This window comes from Pseudovirgaria hyperparasitica, assembly GCF_010093815.1.
Source record: "Pseudovirgaria hyperparasitica strain CBS 121739 unplaced genomic scaffold EJ05scaffold_11, whole genome shotgun sequence".
NCBI lineage: Eukaryota > Fungi > Ascomycota > Dothideomycetes > Acrospermales > Acrospermaceae > Pseudovirgaria > Pseudovirgaria hyperparasitica.
Genome location: NW_022985559.1, coordinates 1,021,632 through 1,040,919, shown reverse-complemented (window position 1 = coordinate 1,040,919; position 19,288 = coordinate 1,021,632). Strand labels below are relative to the sequence as shown.

Below are 19,288 nucleotides of genomic sequence, written 5' to 3'. Positions count from 1 at the left end.
GGGGTCAAGCAGAACCTATGAGACCCCGCGATTGGTCCACATTGTTTAAACAAACAGAGCGACACAACCCGATCAACTATTATGTAGCGACAACCCGAGCTGTGTTTAGATCGTAGTTCGTTGGTCGCACATGGTAAAAGGTCGTATAAGAATTAGACGAAGTTTTCTGGTCCACCCCTAGCCGAGACGTGAATACAAAACTGCATTGCATACATATGTACACTGAGTATAGGAAATAGAAATTAATATTTACAATGTATGTCATTCTTGATTATTATCTACAGCAAATGGCAGTTTTTATTCGACGATGGCACAGCCGCCAAAGTCGAAAGGGATACTACATGGCCTGAGGCAGCAAAAGCTAGGACCTGGAACCTCATTCATCCGCGGCATCGGAGGTTGAGATCAACAATTCTTTCCATAGTCTACATTACTCGCAAAGACAAATAGATTGAACACTATCTTCACTATGGCGCAGATTCGCAAATATGCCAACTTGAATCTGCCAGACCTCGTGCGTTCCGAACCATCAAGTACGATGCTTCAACTCACATGAACCAGGATAATGCGCCGGACGTGTACGAAACTCCAGAGCTCACAGAAGACGCATCAACGCTACAGGTAAGTCTAGAAGCTGAGTACGCCCGGGTCCACGAGCTAATTGACTCCCAGGACTCTACAGTACGCTCTCCTTCCCCATCCCAGGACGGCAATGCCTCAGACGACAACTCAGCGGTCGACCGCCGACGCTTCAACCCGACATCAGCACGCTCACACTTCCGCCCTGCCCGCGTAGACGCAAACAACGTAGACTTCTCCGACCGAATCAGCCACCACAAAACCTCCTACCGGACATCCCATCGCAGACGCCGCGGCAGCAATGGCCAGTACGGCGACCTCAGCGACGACGAAGAGGAAGAAAGCAAAGACCGCAAACTCGCCCGCCTACGACGCGAGGTCGCCGAGCTAAAAGACCAATTCGACGAAGAACAAATGCAAAAGCAAGAACAGTCCAAGAACGCCGAGCTCCCAGAATCCGACCCACACGCCGACATCAACCGCCTCGCCGCCCTGCTCGACAAATCCTACATCGAGCGTCACAACCTCTCCCAAGGCGCCAGCGAGCACTTCACCGCCACCCTCCAGAAATACGCAACATACCACCACCACCCATCAACCCAGCACACATCCACCCCAACCCGCATCCCCCTCCGCGCCCCTCCCGCCGCGCCCCCACAACAGCAGGAATACCTGCTCGCCCAGGCCGCCGACTTCGACACCCGCCTCGCCGCGCTCGAGGCCACGCTCGGCCTAAACAGCATCACCATGCCCGACCTCGGCACCAACCCGCCCGTCTTCTCCGTCATCCAGTCCCTCGAGCAGCTCGACAGCCAGCTCTCCACCATCGCCAGCACCACCCCGTCCACGCTCGACGCCCACAGCCGCAAGGTCCGCGAGCTCATCTCCGACGCCGAGAAGCTCGACGCCATCCGCAAGACGAACGAGCTCTCGGCCGCTGCGAGCGCCGCGTCGGCGGGGAAATCTACCGCTGCTGGTGCCGGTGCTGGTGCCGGGCGCCGCGGCAGCGTGGCAGACGAGGAAGATAAAGCAGAGGACGAGGACCCGGAGCGTGTGGCGAAGATTAACGCGTTGTATGGCGCGCTCGATACGATTGATCGGGTTAGTCCGACGCTGCCGCTTGTGCTGGAGCGGTTGCGCTCGTTGAGGCTGATTCATGCGTCGGCCATGACGGCGGGCGCGACGTTGGATGCGGTCGAGAAGAGGCAGGTTGAGCAGGAGGCCGAGATCAAGGGGTGGAGGGCCACGCTGGACAAGATTGAGGGCAGGCTGGGCGAGGGGGAGAAGGTGACGGAGGGGAATATCAAGACGGTTGAGGGGTGGGTTGGGGATATTGAGAAGCGGATTGCGAAGTTTAGTTGATGCTGGAAGAAAGCGTAGCGAGTACGGTCGTAGGGGGGGGGGGGGTAATAGCAAAGCACAGCGCGCATCGCATCGCATTGCGAAGCATCGACTCATTCTTATCTAGCATTCATGATGTGTGCATAAAGTAATATATACCCCAACTCAGATCAGTAGCATTTGTGACTCAAGCCTCACGTCCTCTCTATGTACATCACCACCGTTAATCTACCAAGAGACTACACCGTGAACAACACACTGGCGTTCTTGTACCAGCTCAACAGAGGGTTCTCCCCATTCTTCGTCGCCGTTTCTTCAATCAACGCCCAGCTCTTCATAAAGTCTTCATGCGCCACCACTTTGGTGAGTTTGCCCGTGACGGCGCGGTAGACTCCTTCGGTAACCTGGAAATCGGTTGGGAAGAGGTGGTCGAAGTAGCCTTGGTGCACCTACGGGTATTATTAGCAATCAACACTTTGGTGATGAATTTCCATCGTGGAAATGGCTTACCAGAGGAGTCGTCACGGGCACAGTCTTCCGCTTATATCTCGTCTGCACGACCGGCGCATTCACGCCCTCGACTGCGTCCGGCAGGCTGCTAAAATCACTCGTCACGAGCCGATGACCGGGGAAGTAGTTATAAAGCACATCGAAAAACTGCAGCAGTCGCGTCGGGATATACTCTGGCTGCGTGAGGTGCATGCCTCCTTGGAAGAGATTCCTGAGCTTTCGCTGATACACGCCCTCGCGGAGCGGATGTCGGTATTCCATGTCGGCGCAAGCCTGCTGCCGCACCCGCAGGAACCGCTGCGTCAGCTCATCGAGCTCCCTTGTGTAAAACTCGAAGAAATCACCCTGGTCGTCGATGAGGGCGTACGCCTGGTATGCTTCCTGGGTTACGGAGTCGTAGCGCAGGGCGTCGTGGGCGAAGTTGTCGAAGACCTCGAGCGCGAGGAAGAAGCAAGGGGACGAGACGTACGTGTCCCAGTCGAAGATGGAGCGGTTTATGATCTCGACCTTGTCTGCGTGGCCTCGTGCTGCGGCGGTGCGCTTGAGCTGATGGGCCTGTAGACTGGCTAAGGAGGTGGAAATCTCGATGATCTTGTAGCGCGTGCGTTCGTACACTTCGGGATGCACATCGCGGATGTAGTCGAGTATGTTGATCATGAGCGTACCATTTCCAGCACCCATCTCGTACAGGAGGAGGTCGTGATATGGGTATAAAGCCAGCTTGTAGTTCTCGACAAGATAGCGAGCTATAGCTTCGCCGTAGTATGGCCTGAACAGCTCTGTCGGCGTGTGCCATAGCTGACGCGATATGTTTATTGATTCCTTGTCCAGCTCGTCCTCGAATTCGGTATATCTCTGGCCGAGTAAGTTGTGGAAGTCGCGCTCGCTCTTGAGTTTCACGAATTCGAATGGCTCTCCGGGCGAGAAGATGACTGCTTGCTTGGAAAAGTAGCCATAACTGGGGTTATATAGACTGTCTGTGGAAGCTGTTAGTTCTACGTTTCCACTCATATGGCCAGGAGTCCTCTCCGTACCTTCAATGAAGTCCCGCATGAGCATCTTGACACGTTTTGGCCTTCTCTTTCGTGCTTTCAGCCATGTGGAGTCCACGATTGGGAATTTACTAAACTCCTCTGCTTTGTCTTGTTGGAACACGGCCGATCTTTTGTGCCAATTACTTTCGTTCGTCGGGGCACGCTTGAAGAGGTCGTCCGATGCATATCGTCGTTGTGTATTGCTAAGCTGTAACGTGCTCAGGCGATGGCGTTGAAGACAAGCTCTGTGTGTGAAGAGCTGTCGAAAGAGCTGTGTGACTATTGGGGAATCCATGTCTCCCACTCATCGAATTTTTGGCGTGGAATATGGGGAGGACGCGGGTAACAACTGGTGCATTGCTTCAGAATATCATTATGAGCCGGGTTATATCAGTGAGAGATTGAGGAATGCGCAACGGCTTCAGATATGGAATATGGTGAGGTAATTGGGCGTTGATGGAACGCGGAGGAGAGCATGAAGCTTGCATATTGATGGATGGACCGTGCGTTCTCCGCAACCAGAGTACCTACTTGGCACCTTTCATACTTGTACTGATGCCCTGACATGTACGAGAACATCATTGTCTGGTCCGTAACTCGGTATGTACATGATATACTCTTTGCAAGACCATGTCTGCAGCATCTGTTCGACTTGCTGTGGCACGCCGGTGCCGAAGAGTCCTGGTCCGCTTCAATCTCAATCTCACAGTCGACACAAGTGTAGTTCTAGGTCTGTATACATTGTAGCGAAGCGCTGGTTCGCAGTCTCGGTCCACTACTTCATGCAAAACTCACAGGCTGTCCATATCTCGTCCGGAAAACCCTCTCCGACTCGGATCGATGTTACACCAGTAATTCCGTCACCGGATCATTCCACAAAGGCAGAGCGGGCCATTAGTTCCTCCGACTGTGCTCCGGAGAGACAACATAATTAAGGATTTAGACTGTCGCCTAAGTCCGCCCTAAAAGCCGATGTGCTTCAAACTTCAAACCGAATGCGAAGCGGGTCGGATCTGGAGACTCAATCGTGCCATTCCTACTCTCGACCGGTTGAATACTTTCACATCGTCAGCGGGAATAGCTTCCAGCTCCGACTACAGCAACTCGGAGACAGTTCTGTTTTGATGCGCCGCACGAGTGCACGATCATTGTATATAAAATGACTTCGTCCACCAGCAGAATGTACTTTACTACAGGATTAAAGCACTACAGCTCTCGGACAGTCGACTCACCTTCATCTATACAAGATCTGAATCAGAAAACAGAGACAGCTCATCGATCATGCAGTGGCTAATTACTGGTTGTTCCACGGGCCTAGGCCTCTCCCTCGCACGCGCCGTACTTTCTCGACCTGGTGAAAAGCTGATTGCCACATCTCGCAACCCACAAAAGACTCCTGATCTCGTCCATGAAATCACCAGTAACCCGAACGCGGTATGGGAGGCACTCGACGTTTCCGCCACCGATCTGGAGGCCCGACTCGATGCCATCATCGCAAAGCATGGTCCAATAAACGTGCTCATCAACAACGCTGGCTATGCAGCCGGTGGCATCTTCGAAGCCAGCCCTATATCCCTGGTCCGCGAGCTATACGAAACGAACTTCTTTGGTGCAATGCGCGTGATGCACAAGCTCGTTCCGCACATGCGCGAGAACGGGCAAGTAGGGGTCATTGTCAACGTCACGTCAAACGAGTGCTGGGAAGCACACGCGGGATCATCGGCCTACACATCGAGCAAGTTTGCTCTGCAAGGTCTCTCCCAAGCCCTTGCGGCCGAACTTGCCCCCTTCAATATCCGTGTCTTCACAGCCCAGCCCGGAGGCATGCGGACTGCGTTCATGGAGCCGGCGAAGGTGGAGAGTTTGGCGACCGAAATTCCAGATGCATACAAGGGGACGATTGCCGATTTCACGCTCCAGGCAATCAAAGGCTTGCACAGCAGTGCACGGCAGGATCCGGATAAGACTGCGATTGCAATTGTCCACGAGGTCCTCCAGCCTAGCGAAGGCCCCCAGGGGAAGGTCCTCAGGCTTCAGCTAGGGAGTGAGGCAGTCGCTTCTATGGAGAAGCAATTGGAACTCATACAGGCGGAAAGTGACTTGACCAAGAGATGGGCTATAGACTGTGATATTTAGAGTCGCACTTTGGTGAATCATGCATATGGCCCCTTGTTCAAGGTTGACCTGAGTCTCTGATGTCAAAGCTTCCTTGTTGACTGGGTTGGTGTCACTAGTAGTATCGCAATATCTCCACTCTCAGTTCAATCTTTGTTACTTGCCTTGCATATTGATCCTCGAGCTCGTTGACCCCGGTCTTGTTGCCGATCCTATTCACCTTTATTCCAGTCCATGTCAACTAGGAACTAACTATGTGCAATATGTGATAGAGTGCATTGAAGGTATGTCATGTGAAAAAAAGGGAACGATAGCTCAAAGCAGACCTATGCACAGAGCAGGTCTTGTAGTATATTTCCCTTGCTACATAGTATCAAAACCAGCGTTTGCCCCAGATGAAATAGAACCATAAGACGACAGTTCTATGCTTGCGGCTCTGTCTTACTACATTCCTTCCTTCGTGTTTTTTCCACAATGTACGTAAATGGAGATATCTCATAGAGAACGATTCTCAATGTTGATCTTATGACGGTACCGTATCCTGTATCTGCCAAGCTTCTTATATTGATAGAGCTAGAGATATGATGATTGAATTTGAGATGTCATCCCAAGACTGACTTTCACTGAGTAAGGCCAGCAAGACGGTATAGAAAGCTTCCTTGTACTCAATTCCTCAATCTCTCCTTTAATGCTGATATATTCATTATTTCCATGGCTGGTGTTGAACGCGCTCGGTGGGACAACAGAATAGTTACGCAACCTAGCCAAAAGAAGCCTTGTTCTGAATCCCATGATGCTATTGGATGAGATTTGTTGCGTGGAAAGAGCTACTCAAGCTTTCGATATTAACGCAATTCAAGTTCAACTTCCACGCGACGATGCGCCTTATGGTGGAGACCTTGGACATTCAACAAATGCGAAGATCATTTGTAGTAATTCAACTCAAATGAGATTTCCTCATGCGTAAAAGATGATATTGAAGATCGAATTGTGGGGTTTAAATGAATTCTGGAGGACGTAACGTAAATGTGAACTTTGCTATATATCGAAAGTGATGCGCCTGACATGATACAAGGGGCTCCTCGAGTAAGAATTATAGCTTCTGCTAGACATTAGAAAGATATCCCATTCTCTTTGAGCTAGGACACGTTGACGTCTGGTAAAGGGTGGAAAAGCAGGAAGTGATCACATTTAAACTGTTACACATATGCATCATAACAAACACAGGTCTACTGAGATCCCGTTGCAACACACTTAGCACTGACAACTCTTCGCCCACAAATGCCTCACTCCGCAACCCACTCCTCACGCCAGAAATCTCTCACATCTTGCGCCCCTTGCGCCCCAAGGACTTCCTCCAATCTGCCCGTTATCCCTTGCATACTCTCGCTAGTGGAGTCCTCCTCAGCAGTACTCATAGCACCGTGTATGAGATCCTTCAAGTCGACATATGCGTCCGTCAGAGCAATCGCCGCGTCTTCAGCGAGCGGTGGCGTGACAGTGCAGTAGGGCAAGAGCTCAAATGCGTGTGTGGGCTTGCGCTTGCCGGGTCTTGAAGCTGACGGAGGCGTGTTAGGCTCCGAGTAGGTGCTCGGGTTAGGGAGTGGTGCGGTGACGATTTGCCGATACGCACGAACGATGTCCGGAATGGACGATGCCAAAGGCACGGGAAGTATAGGGAGATGTACAAGTGGCGTAAAGGATGCTGAGGGCTCGCCTTGAGACCGAGGCGCACCGAACAGCAATGTTGAAGTTAGGTGTGCGTATGCAGCGAGCGCTGCCGTGGTCGAGCTTGAAGCTTCGGTGTTGTCTTTGGTGGAAGATGTTGAGAGCATGCAGAGGACTGCGCAATTCTTCCCACCCGTGAGACTGGCGAAATGTTCTATGCGCTTGAGTGTGTCGAGGAGAGAAGTGCTGATGACGCAAGGCGGAGTGACGATGAGAAAGAGCAGACGCTTGGAATTGGAAATTGGGATGGCAATGTCGTGGGTGCGGAGGTCAGATTCTTGGGGAAGCGTTAGTACTCGTAAAGGACTATTGGTAAGGTTCACCTATGAGCTGCAGACCCGCGGGAGTGGGCAGTGTCAACGTTGAGATGAGAGGTGCAGCAGAAGAACGTCGACGAAGGCTTGTGCAGAACATGATGTGTCGCAGCTTGTGGGCATGAAGAGACGCGGCAAAATGAAAGAGAAGAGAAGAAGTGGTGACGTTGAGACTGAAATACGAACGACACGATATACAATGAGAATGCCGTGACGTATGTTATACATCTTCCGTAAATGCTGAGTCCTGACTCCTTCTTTTTGTAGACGTATGTACACATGCTTATTGTAACTATACAGAGGTGAGATTTTTGGAACGATGCGGTCCCACAATCAGGCTTAGCAGCTACTTATCCCAATGCGTATACATGGCATTCGATGCTATTAGATGTCTATTGGCCAAAGGCGCGTCTGCGTTTGGCCGAGATGTTGAGTAGCGATTCTCCTAATGACGCGATCCGTCCAAGACAATCGAAAGCTAGCGATTCTGTCTTGAGTAGCCATCAGGTCGGAAATAGGCCGTGCAGCGAGTGTAGATTTCCATTTACACCTTTATATGGGTGTTATGCCTCTTTGACAGGCCTTCTCTCGTCGTGTTCAGCGGCCACCTTGACTACGGAAGCACTCTTAGCGTCTTGCGCTGTCTCTAACCCACTCTTTACAATGCCAGAAGTGCTATTTTTCTGGCGCTCTTCGTGGAGCTCCGTTTCAAGAGTACGAATGGCGGTCTCCAATGCCTCCAACTTCTCGTTGACATCGTCTCTTCTGTTGCTCTCTTTCCTCCTGGACCTCCAGCTTTCGAACACGATTATACTGGTGGCTACCAGGAACAAGAATGACTCCGATATGAAGTTGGCACCTGAATCTATGGCCTTTGATTCTGAAAGAGGTCGAATGCGAGGTTTCCGCGCCTTAATTTTCGCCTTTGCTTCCTCTCTCTCTTTCTCGGTCATGGCCTCTTCCGCCTTTGTTTCCTCTTCTGTTTTGACCGTCGGTGCTTCATCTCTTTTTCTCCTTGCCTCCATTTCTCGGACCTCACGTTCAATCTGCCGATCTATCACAGCCGGGTCCTGTAGCAGTCCTAATCGCATGCGCATGTCGATGCGGTGCAGGCGCTGCGCGAAACCGACGCATAATTTGCGGAACGTTTCGTGCTCGCGGGCATTACGTTTGATGTAATTCTGTTGCCATAGTAAGCTTTATTTCCGACTACTGTAGAGGTAATGATTGCATACCCCAATGGGCTTCGCCAAGGTCCTGATGACCAAAGACCCAATCTTAAGAGTGAGAGACATGGCCCGACTCTATGGCGACCGCGCTCACAATTACGCGCACATAATCTCGATCGAACACCGAATCGTGCTGTAGAGCGTAGACAGCGGAGGCAATGCAGTGAAAATGATAACAATGTCGTCTGTGTCTACCGCTGCCGAGTGTCAGATCCATGAGTCGTTTGCGGTAGCTATGTTGGTTGTACAGTTAGGGCACGAGCACGGACCTGCAACAGCTGTGGTGGTAAGGAAACTGCAGTCGTGAAGAAATCTATAGTACGAACCGACGAGAAGTCACACTCCACAGGCACGGGCAGAGAATGACATTGTCAGTCTAAAATCTATTCATTCATCTCCTGCTATCCCGTCTACATTTTCCAGATCCACGAGCATCGTTGCAGTCCTGGGAGCATAAAGACTCACGGGCCAATGGATGGATCAGATTATCGGCACGCGCCAAGCCCCGATGTCTGCATACCCCTGCCCCTAGCAACCGAGCTGTCTTGTTTACACCACTAGTCAACCGACACCGCGAAATCTTAGATATACTTGAGCTCTAGAGAACAGCATCGTCATCCACAACGTGTCGGACTCATGGCGACCGCAAACCCCTCGCATGCTGCAGCTCCTCCTGCAATTGTTTGCGAGCCGCAGCAATTCAAATATGCCACCAAAGGCGAGCTTGGGAAGGGCGGTTTCGCCATATGCCACAAAGCAGAACTACTCGAAGACGGAAAACCTACCGGTCAGCTGTATGCGTTGAAGATTGTCAAATCAAAGATTGAGCCTGCAAAGGTCGCCCAAAAGGTTCGTTGAGACCACGTGTATTGCCGACTGCATCTAATTCAATGCTAGTTTGTCACTGAACTGCAGATACATTCCAAAATCCAGCACCCCAACATCGTCGAATTTTACCGGGCCTTTTCATATGGATCTAGCACCTATGTTGTCTTGGAGATGTGCGAGAACGGGTCGCTGGCAGACATGTTACGGAAGCGGAGGTGTCTTACGATGCCCGAAATTCGAAGATTCATTATTCAGACGTGTGGAGCCATTAAATACCTACACCACCGGAATATCATACACAGGGATTTGAAGACTGGCAACTTGTTCCTTGACGCGAACATGAACGTCAAGGTTGGTGATTTCGGGCTGGCTGCTGTGTTGATGTCATCCAGCGACATGGGCGCAAGAAGAACAACCATGTGTGGCACGCCGAATTACCTTGCACCTGAAATCTTGGAAAAAGGAGGGAAAGGCCATAACGAGAAAGTAGACCTGTGGGCCATTGGTATCATTGCTTACACCCTTGCGGTAGGGCGAGCACCATTCCATGCCCAGAAAAGAGAAGAGATATACAAGAAGTTGCAATCACGAGACTACACGTGGCCAGAGCTCTCAAAGTCGCAGAACGATATATCAATGGAGCTACGAGAGCTTGTAAGCTCGTTGCTTGTCCACGAGGATGAGCGCCCGAGTCCCGACGTGATCGTCAGTCACGATTTCTTCAAGCTGAACTGGATACCGCCGCATCTACCTACAACGACTAAAAGTACTGCACCTACCTGGCCCAAGCCACAACCTCCTTCGCCCGCTACTAGGGAGAGAGGGTTCTCCGATGGATGGTGGCGATTGTGTAAAGAATCCGGGGTGGGCCAGTATGCACCCGGAAAAACATTTCCAGTGATTGGTAGCAAGAAGATGAGATCAATCTTCCGGGATTGTCAAAAGGAGATTGAACAGGGACGGCAGCCGATATTACCAATCGCCTCAGACAGTGTTTATCTTCCATTTCCAGAGCGAACCAATTGGCCATATGCAAACCCAAATTCATTGTCTGATATATCAGAGGAGAAGGAGCAAAAACCTAGCGGACGCCATCTGAAGACTGTTGAAGCCAACGAAAGGGTTCGGCGGGCACCAATTCAAAGGATCGAGGAAGAGCAATCCTCCTCTTCCAAGGAGAACGTCGAGCCAACTCAGAGCCGACGAGAAAAGGCGGCGCCAGCTGAAAAGGTTCGGAGAATACCGTCAGTACGGAAAATTCGGGAGGAAGAAGAAGCTCTGGAAGTGCCGGCCCCCCGAAATGTGAGGAACTCAATCCAGATTGCGAAATCGAGGGCGAAGACGTCCACGATGAGGCGACCAGTAGAGCATGTAGTCTTGGAAGTCGACCTACCAGTCGATAACTTAGCCGAAACACAGAGACCAACGACAACATCGATAAGGGTACAATCGGCAACAACGGCGAAGAATCTTTCCGGTCATACTGCGTCACGCCGAGCTGCTACATCGAAACCATTGCCTCCGGTACCAAAAGCGAGCACAACGGTGATTCCTGAGACTGACCCTTTGGCGGTCCTAGAAAAGGTCTCCATCCTTCGACAGAATATCCAGTTGGCGCTCAAGAACCGGTCATCTTCTGGACGAAGGCATGCAGTCGACCAACAGCTTCCTTTTGTCTCTAAATGGGTCGACTATTCAAAAAAGCATGGTGTTGGTTATGTATTGGCGGACGGAACTATAGGTCTTTCTATGAGAGCCTCACCCAAGAATCCCGTCACTCACGTTCTTATGCGCAACGGAACGGACGGGCTCTTGAAGTTGGTCAAACATCCCGCGTACTTGGAAAAAGCCGATTTTGAGTTCTATGTTGACGGCGGTGCGGACGGCATTCGAGTTGGTGCTGTAGAGAACGACAGACGCAAGGCTGCCATCGTCCTGTGGTCTAAGTTTGCCAAATACATGTGCCAGCAGCTTGGCCAAGCAGAGAGTCAGGGTGAGCCGAGTGAGGCTGGGAAGACTGCGGACGTCGTGAGATTTTATCAACGTCTGGGTGGCGTAGGGATCTGGGGTTTCACTGATGGTTCTTTTCAGGTTTGTTTTCTCGAAAATATGCAGCACCACTTCACCTACTGACACGTCTGTTAGTTCAATTTTCCAGATCACACGAAACTCGTTCTGTCCTCAGATGCAACGTACTGCAACTTCACATGCCTCTCGATCGAGGCAGCACACCACATGAAGAAATACGGCTCTTTGCCGTTTGAGCATATTCGTTCCCGGATGGTAGTCACTACAAATTTGCGCAGCCTCCTTCATGGTAACAAGACTGAAGATGGTCTATCCTACCGGGACATCGGGGAAGCTAACGTACTTGACCAAAAACTCGACTTCATTTTGAGGCTCACGGAACAATGGCTTCGTGCTCGAGGCCTTGGCTGCACTCCCCCTGGCGACGAAAGGCTGAGATGGGAAGGGCCGCAGCTGGAAGATGGAAAGAGACAGGACTGGGTCACTGTCGGGCGTTACGGTGGTGATGAGGATTCTGCAGAGTGAATCAGGAGGTCTTTTTTTCACGAGCGTTTGATGATTGAGATGTCTTCTCCTGCATGAGTAGCGTCGGCGTCTTTGGGAAACTTTTAATGCGCTTGTGTCAGCATTTTGGTTCGGCGTTGTAAACATTGGCATAGTGAGGTGTTTTGGGACATTCTGTATTCGCATTGCAATGTGCTTAGGTGTTAGAGTAGTCAAACATCTGATACAGCCTGCTTATCTTCCATGTAGGACGGCTGTAGAACTGCACATATCGCGGTGAATGTGACGACCCTTCTTTCCATGGTACTCCGCGAGTCATAACGGATACCTTGTGGCTGAGGCCAACGCCCCATGCTTGGCATATTACGTCTGGCGTATTGTGATTGCGACGCCTTTTGTATTGTCGTCTGCGCATTACGCTCTTTCATTCCTCGGATACTCTCTCCTAGCAGCGCGAATCACAGGTCTCTCTCATTCCATTTCCCTTGTCCTTGTGGTTGCGCCGAACAATATAGACATCCCTCTGGATCTCAAGCCCCACCGCAACGGCCCAACCCCTCGAAATAGTCGAATGTTCAAGCAATCACGGCGCTGAACTGAAGAACCTCACAATTCGCTATTCATGGTATGTTCTAACAGAAATCCCCTCAATTCCCATCCATGTCAATGTGGAACTCATTCGTCCGGGGTGTAGGCAGTGACAAAACGAGCCGGCCGCAAGAAGGATGCTGGGGGTGCCAAACAACAAGCTGCAGCGGGTGGTAGCAATGGGAAAGCTATCTCTAAGAAAGCAGTATTCGAGGCCACAAAGAAGAAAGAGGTCGGAGTTTCGGATCTCACATTGATCAGCAAAATCAGTAATGAGGCCATCAACGACAACCTCAAGAAGCGATTCGAGAACGCAGAGATATACACATACATAGGTCATGTACTGGTGTCTGTAAATCCATTCAGAGACCTGGGCATATACACCGACCAGGTTCTGAACAGCTATCGTGGGAAGAACCGACTGGAGATGCCTCCTCACGTATACGCCATCGCTGAAGCATCCTACTACAACATGAACGCATACAAAGAGAACCAATGTATAATCATCTCAGGAGAGTCAGGCGCCGGAAAAACAGAGGCGGCGAAGAGAATTATGCAATATATTGCAAATGTCTCGGGTGGTAGCAATTCTTCCATTGAGGAGGTTAAGGACATGGTGCTGGCAACCAACCCGCTCCTGGAGTCGTTTGGAAACGCAAAGACGCTCAGGAATAACAACTCGTCTCGATTCGGAAAGTATCTCGAGATACAGTTCAACTCGCAAGGCGAACCCGTTGGGGCTAATATTAACAATTACCTCCTGGAAAAGACTCGCGTGACAGGGCAGATTACGAACGAAAGGAATTTTCACATCTTCTACCAGTTCACAAAGGCGGCGTCGAGTAGTCACAGGCAAAATTTTGGAATCCAGGAGCCCTCATCTTATCTATACACGAGCAAGTCCAAGTGCCTGGACGTTGATGGCATTGACGATCATGCCGAGTTCAAAGATACTCTTAATGCTATGAAGATCATAGGACTGAGCCAAGGCGAGCAAGATAATATATTCAGACTACTATCTGCAATTTTGTGGCTCGGAAACGCAACATTTAAGGAAAACGATGAAGGTAACGCTGAGGTTGCAGATCAAAGCGTGATCGACTTCGTAGCGTACCTTCTCGAGGTCGATTCAGCCCATGTCCTTAAGGTCTTGTCGACCAGAGTTATGGAAACCAGCCGCGGTGGCCGAAGAGGATCTGTATACGACGTGCCACTCAACATTCCACAGGCTACATCTGTACGCGATGCCCTGGCTAAAGCTATTTATAACAACATGTTCGATTGGATCGTGCAAAGGATCAATGTCTCCTTGAAAGCGAGAGGTGCGAAAGCATATAATATTGGTATCCTAGATATCTATGGTTTCGAGATCTTCGAGCGCAACAGCTTCGAGCAGCTTTGCATCAATTACGTCAACGAAAAACTGCAGCAGATCTTTATTCAATTGACGTTGAAGACTGAACAAGAAGAGTATGCGAGGGAGCAAATCCAGTGGACGCCAATCAAATACTTTGACAACAAGGTCGTATGCGATCTCATCGAGGAGCGAAGACCGGCTGGTGTATTTGCCATACTCAATGACGCATGTGCGACTGCTCACGCAGATCCCACCGCTGCTGATCAGACGTTTGCCCAAAGACTCGGAACACTGTCATCGAATCCCAATTTCCAACCTCGTCAAGGCCAATTTATTGTAAAGCATTACGCCGGGGATGTGTCTTATGCCATTGACGGTATGACTGATAAAAATAAAGACCAGCTGCTTAAGGACATCCTGAACATGTTTGGACAAAGCTCGAATGAGTTCGTCCACACATTGTTCCCGCACCAAGTCGACCAAGACAGTAAGAAGCGTCCACCAACAGCTGGAGACAAGATCAAAGCCTCGGCCAATGATCTTGTAACCACGTTGATGAAAGCTTCTCCGTCGTATATCCGTACCATCAAACCAAACGAAAACAAGTCCCCTTCGGAATACAATGGTGGTAACGTCCTGCATCAAATCAAGTATTTAGGTCTACAGGAAAACGTTCGTATTCGCCGTGCTGGTTTCGCCTATCGCCAAACCTTCGAAAAATTTGTCGAGCGTTTTGCGCTATTATCACCAAAATGCTCATACGCGGGAGAAATCACATGGACTGGAGACTACAGATCAGGTGCTCAACAGATCCTCCGGGACACACATATTCCTCAAGAAGAGTATCAAATGGGTGTGAGCAAAGCGTTCATTAAGACCCCAGAGACGCTATTCGCCCTAGAAACTATGCGCGACAGGTACTGGCACAACATGGCTATCAGAATCCAAAGAGCATGGAGAAACTATGAGCGATACAAGGCTGAGTGCGCGATTCGCATTCAACGTTTTTGGAGACGTGTCGATGGTGGAGGCGAACTAATCAAAGTCCGTAACGAAGGTCATCAGATTTTGGGTGGTCGCAAAGAACGACGGAGATACAGCCTGGTCGGATACCGGCGATTTCTTGGAGACTACCTGGGAATCGACAACAAAGGCGGTCCAGGTGAAGTTATACGTAACGCAGTCAACATTGGCAGTGGTGAAAAAACTCTTTTCTCCTGCAGAGCAGAGACATTAGTGTCCAAACTAGGCCGCTCGAGCAAGCCGGAGGCTCGAATATTACTCCTCACCACCAAAAACATCTATATCGTGAAACAAGTTCTGGTCAACAACGCGGTTCAGATTCAAGCAGAAAGGATTATGCCCCTCGGGTCGATTCGCTTCATCAGCTGCTCATCACTGAAAGATGACTGGTTCGCCCTTGGCATTGGATCTCCTCAGGAAGCTGATCCTTTAATCAGATGTGTGTTCAAAACGGAGTTCTTCACCCATTTCAAAATGGCTACTCGATCTTTAGATTTAAGAGTAGGGCCTACTATTGACTATAATAAGAAACCTGGTAAAGGTGCATCAATCAAAACCATGAAAGACCCTGCAGTTCCAAGAGACGACTTGTACAAGTCTGGGACCATCCATACTGGACCCGGGGAACCGCCCAGTTCAGTTTCTAAACCAACACCTCGGGGTAAACAAATTGCAGCCAAACCTATCACCAAAGGCAAGCTTCTTCGTCCTGGTGGCCCTGGTGGAGGTGCTGGTAAATTGAGCCAGGCGGCGGCCGCACGAAAGCAAACACCAGCTACTTCAACGCGTAACACGACTCCAAGACCGGTGCCAGCTCCTGTCGCTGCCTTAAACGGAGATGCCGGTCATATAAGAAACACCTCGACCGGTGCTGCGCGCCCCCCACCTCCACCTCCACCTGTTGCTGCTCCGCCACCCAAAGAGCCTCAATATAAGGCAATGTACGATTTCACCGGACAAACTGCTGGCGAATTGAGCATGAGTAAGGATGAAATCATATTAATCGAAAAGAAGGAAAACAATGGTATGCCCGGTCTAATTCTTACTCCCTACCTCACTAACTGAAGAACAGGATGGTGGCTCGCCAAGCGCCTCGACGGCTCAGCATCAGGCTGGGCGCCATCAGCATACCTTGAGGAACATACGCCGAAACCCGCACCACCTCCACCTCCACCCGTCGCACCGCGCATTGTGCCAACACCACCTACGGCGAATGGTACAGCTGCGAAAGCAAAACCTACGCCGCCAGCACCACCAGCTAAGAGACCCGCTGGGAAACGAGCAGTTCCTGCAGCCCCGGCTGCGCGCGATAGCGGATACTCCACAAACGATACTCCGAGGGATAGCAATGGAAGCATGGCTGGAGGTCTGGCAGAGGCCTTGAGACAGCGACAAGCTGCGATGAAAGGTAAGAGCGCTGACGATGACGAGTGGTAGTCGGCACTGTCAAGCGTTTCATGAGGTTCAGTCACTTGGGATGAAATCGTGCCTGTGGGCAGATTCGTCATGGTAGAACTTGTAGATAGAGATGGATTTTTGAGATACCTTTATTCCCCGTGTTGTGCTGTGAATGTGTAGCATGGTTTTATTGCGGTCTCGATGACATTACTCTAGAAATCCCAAAAGGTGATTGCACCATAGCAATGCCAATGGTATATACCTTCAGAGTTGTGACCAGACTGTCATGTCTTCAAGCATGTTGCAATTCATAATAGGAGCAAGAAAACAAACTCGAATTTAATGGCGACCATAAGTACCGAATTCATAGTTTCAGATCGATGTCATATAATACTTCCTGATATACTGCTAATGCATTATATACAAAATATGAGAAGCTCACTGGTTGTTATACCCTCCCCTTGAACTCCGGAACGATGCTATATGAAATGGTTCGTCAAGCCGAACTGATCAGAAATCTACATATTTGTAGAACTCGTACATCTCATCGATCGAATAGGGGTACGGATATCCGTCGTCATCTGGCTCTAACACCTCTGATCCGTCTGATTCTGTACCTGTGGCTCGTTGGTATACAGAAGCAGCTGGAGACTGTATGTCACGGTCTTCCAAGATGCTGGACTGAGCTTGCTCGTCTTCTGAGCGAATGACGATAGGGTTAGCAAGGAGATGCGCGGCACCCGGTCCATTCGGCCAGTACTCTCCCCGACCCATCTCCTTGGGAGGTGTCTTCTTGTCCCAGGCTTGGATCTCGGCTTCAGTCAGCTTTGGGACCTGGATATACGTAATCTATGCTACCTGTCAGCGATTTGTTGCATGGTGATTGGGGCACGCTCCGATACTCACCTTGTCAACCTTCTTGTCGGCTGGTCTGTTGCCGTCGAAGAGCGTTGGGAACTCTACCTGCCACCAGATGCCGTCGATGGGCACCGGGTCACCACTCATCAGGTCTGCATTTGTCATCACGAAGACTTCGCCTTTGCATTCCATCGCCATGGCCTTGGACATGGCCATAAAGTATAATCTTTGGCAGCCGTTGATTTTGTTGTCGTAGTCGGTCTTTTCCCAGTCCTCGTATATGCATCGCGACTCGGGCGATTTGTCGAGGTCTTTACCGTACGGGTAGTACTTTATGTCGTGAAGGTCCTGTGAAATGGTGTTAGTCTGCCGATGTGGAAAGAGAGAGGCGATGTGCCATGTACCCATATAGTCTGGAAGGCTTTGGGGCCTTCAACAGCGCCGAGTTTGAGCATATCGTGTAGGACGTAATTGGCGGTTCGCTCTGCTGCACCTGACAGATGCGATGTGTAGAACAAGCAAGGAGCCGTGCAGGAATCGGCACCTGCCTTTCGGTTTGCCCGAAATTTCTGTAGCGGTCAGTGTCATGATGGGTTTATGCCATACATAATGTATCACTTACATCTACAGTGACGTCTTCCATCCGGAAACACCTTCCAACGTCGCCGAATAGCTTGCCGCGACATTCATTATCCGGTACTCCAAACTGTGGCCCCTGAGGATTCGAGAATATGGACGCGGCAATCGCAATTCCAGCTCGTTTTTCTAGTGGCCATGGCGTAAATCCAGGCTTTTCTTCGATTGGTAGAGAGGAAGTTAATTGGATATAAGCATAGCCCAACAGGCTCAACAATGCAGTCTTCATCGTTCCTTGAGTTGTCGTAACGGTAAAGAACAATAATACACCTCGACCAACCTCAACGAATGGTACTGCCGATGAGATGGGTGAACGATGGTTGAGGATGCAGTAGAGTGATATGGAGTGGCATTCTAGCGTTCTGAGGATGTCTTATAACAACCTCATAAGCACCATTATCAGTCCCCAAGACAATGTTGGGCATGTTTTGGGCTTGACTTCTGGTGCTGAAACAAACGAGGCGGCATGCTTGAAGAGGCTGTGTTGATCTCACCACATTGTTTTCTTTCTCTAATTTAGAAAATTAGCAGACGTTGGTATTCCAACAGCTCCGATGACTCTGAAAGAACGTGGTGATGCTAAATACAGTAAGACTGTGCCTCTAGGAGTCTGTTCCTCCCTATGGCGCGCTGTGTACAAATTCGAAATATGCGACAACATAAGACCCAGCTTGGCAGTTGATGCCAACCGTGTTTTCTATTTGGAGACCCAAAGAGCTCTATGATTGAGGGCATCCTAGATAGGGCAGATCCAAACATAGATAGGATCGAAGCCCACCGATGCGGCCCTTCTCATGCAGGCGACTCGTCTCGGTGTAGTACCACTACTGGTACCTGCAGTCCCGATACAGCGAAACATAATGACTGCTTTTAGGTCTTACTGTTGCCATGCTGAAGTCTGTGGAGCTGCAAGGGGAGGTTAGGGGCTATGAAGGTGCAATGACCATGTGAGCGACAGGTACAAGGCTCCTTTTGGCTATGCCGGTGCGTAAGGTAAGATAACCGAGACCCAAGCCAAATGTCTGACCCAATCTATAGTCCTGTATCTGTATTGAGTCTGTATGGATATAAGTGGAATGTAGATGAGATCTAATGGAAGCGTGAAAAGGCTGGGTTCTCTTGGCAGGTCGCACTTATGCAGTCAGCACAAGGGGTGAAAACCTTGAAGGGGGAGGGTATCCGCTATCTTACTACCCATGACGAGCCAAGACTTTCAAG

At 50.3% G+C, this 19,288-nt stretch overlaps 7 protein-coding genes across 7 annotated transcripts; 3 read left to right on the top strand and 4 right to left on the bottom strand.

The window, feature by feature from the left end:
- Positions 1-409: 409 nt before the first annotated feature.
- Positions 410-1,941, top strand: EJ05DRAFT_512238 (uncharacterized protein; the record flags this gene model as incomplete). The annotated part of the gene is made up of 3 exons (XM_033748314.1): positions 410-514; positions 562-621; positions 673-1,941. The coding sequence occupies exons 1-3, from the start codon at positions 470-472 to the stop codon at positions 1,939-1,941; spliced, it is 1,374 nt and encodes a 457-aa protein (XP_033599057.1). The 5' UTR covers positions 410-469.
- Positions 1,942-2,159: 218 nt separating this feature from the next.
- On the bottom strand, positions 2,160-3,759 carry EJ05DRAFT_440948 (DUF185-domain-containing protein; the record flags this gene model as incomplete). Its single annotated transcript, XM_033741958.1, has 3 exons — positions 2,160-2,369; positions 2,431-3,407; positions 3,465-3,759. 3 exons carry the CDS (start codon positions 3,757-3,759, stop codon positions 2,160-2,162), a joined length of 1,482 nt encoding a protein of 493 aa, XP_033599056.1.
- Positions 3,760-4,745: 986 nt separating this feature from the next.
- Positions 4,746-5,600, top strand: EJ05DRAFT_440965 (NAD(P)-binding protein; the record flags this gene model as incomplete). The annotated part of the gene is made up of 1 exon (XM_033741960.1): positions 4,746-5,600. The coding sequence occupies one exon, from the start codon at positions 4,746-4,748 to the stop codon at positions 5,598-5,600; it is 855 nt and encodes a 284-aa protein (XP_033599055.1).
- A 1,265-nt stretch (positions 5,601-6,865) lies between these two features.
- On the bottom strand, positions 6,866-7,721 carry EJ05DRAFT_512236 (uncharacterized protein; the record flags this gene model as incomplete). Its single annotated transcript, XM_033748313.1, has 2 exons — positions 6,866-7,584; positions 7,631-7,721. The coding sequence occupies 2 exons, from the start codon at positions 7,719-7,721 to the stop codon at positions 6,866-6,868; spliced, it is 810 nt and encodes a 269-aa protein (XP_033599054.1).
- A 40-nt stretch (positions 7,722-7,761) lies between these two features.
- EJ05DRAFT_477716 (uncharacterized protein) lies at positions 7,762-9,210 on the bottom strand. Its single transcript, XM_033744300.1, has 3 exons — positions 9,177-9,210; positions 8,857-9,119; positions 7,762-8,802 (listed from the first exon to the last, which is right to left on the bottom strand). The coding sequence occupies exons 2-3, from the start codon at positions 8,914-8,916 to the stop codon at positions 8,185-8,187; spliced, it is 678 nt and encodes a 225-aa protein (XP_033599053.1). The 5' UTR covers positions 8,917-9,119; positions 9,177-9,210; the 3' UTR covers positions 7,762-8,184.
- On the top strand, positions 9,029-17,023 carry EJ05DRAFT_532504 (uncharacterized protein; the record flags this gene model as incomplete). The annotated part of the gene is made up of 6 exons (XM_033749075.1): positions 9,029-9,056; positions 9,518-9,699; positions 9,748-11,769; positions 11,824-12,192; positions 12,905-16,202; positions 16,251-17,023. The coding sequence occupies 6 exons, from the start codon at positions 9,029-9,031 to the stop codon at positions 16,613-16,615; spliced, it is 6,264 nt and encodes a 2,087-aa protein (XP_033599052.1). The 3' UTR covers positions 16,616-17,023.
- On the bottom strand, positions 16,851-18,474 carry EJ05DRAFT_69860 (uncharacterized protein). The gene is made up of 4 exons (XM_033749897.1): positions 18,057-18,474; positions 17,839-18,003; positions 17,483-17,782; positions 16,851-17,425 (listed from the first exon to the last, which is right to left on the bottom strand). Exons 1-4 carry the CDS (start codon positions 18,297-18,299, stop codon positions 17,087-17,089), a joined length of 1,047 nt encoding a protein of 348 aa, XP_033599051.1. The 5' UTR covers positions 18,300-18,474; the 3' UTR covers positions 16,851-17,086.
- Positions 18,475-19,288: the final 814 nt, after the last annotated feature.

What these genes read in the sequence shown, in the direction of transcription:
- EJ05DRAFT_477716 (XM_033744300.1), bottom strand. Translation starts at nt 8,916, where the DNA reads ATGTCTCTCACTCTTAAGATTGGGTCTTTGGTCATCAGGACCTTGGCG. An exon ending in CCTTGGCGAAGCCCATTGGG is followed by an intron (nt 8,803 to 8,856) that starts GTATGCAATCAT and finishes CTATGGCAACAG; the next exon opens with AATTACATCAAACGTAATGC.
- EJ05DRAFT_69860 (XM_033749897.1), bottom strand. Translation starts at nt 18,299, where the DNA reads ATGAAGACTGCATTGTTGAGCCTGTTGGGCTATGCTTATATCCAATTA. An exon ending in AAGCCTTCCAGACTATATGG is followed by an intron (nt 17,783 to 17,838) that starts GTACATGGCACA and finishes ACCATTTCACAG; the next exon opens with GACCTTCACGACATAAAGTA. An exon ending in CCGACAAGAAGGTTGACAAG is followed by an intron (nt 17,426 to 17,482) that starts GTGAGTATCGGA and finishes CAGGTAGCATAG; the next exon opens with ATTACGTATATCCAGGTCCC.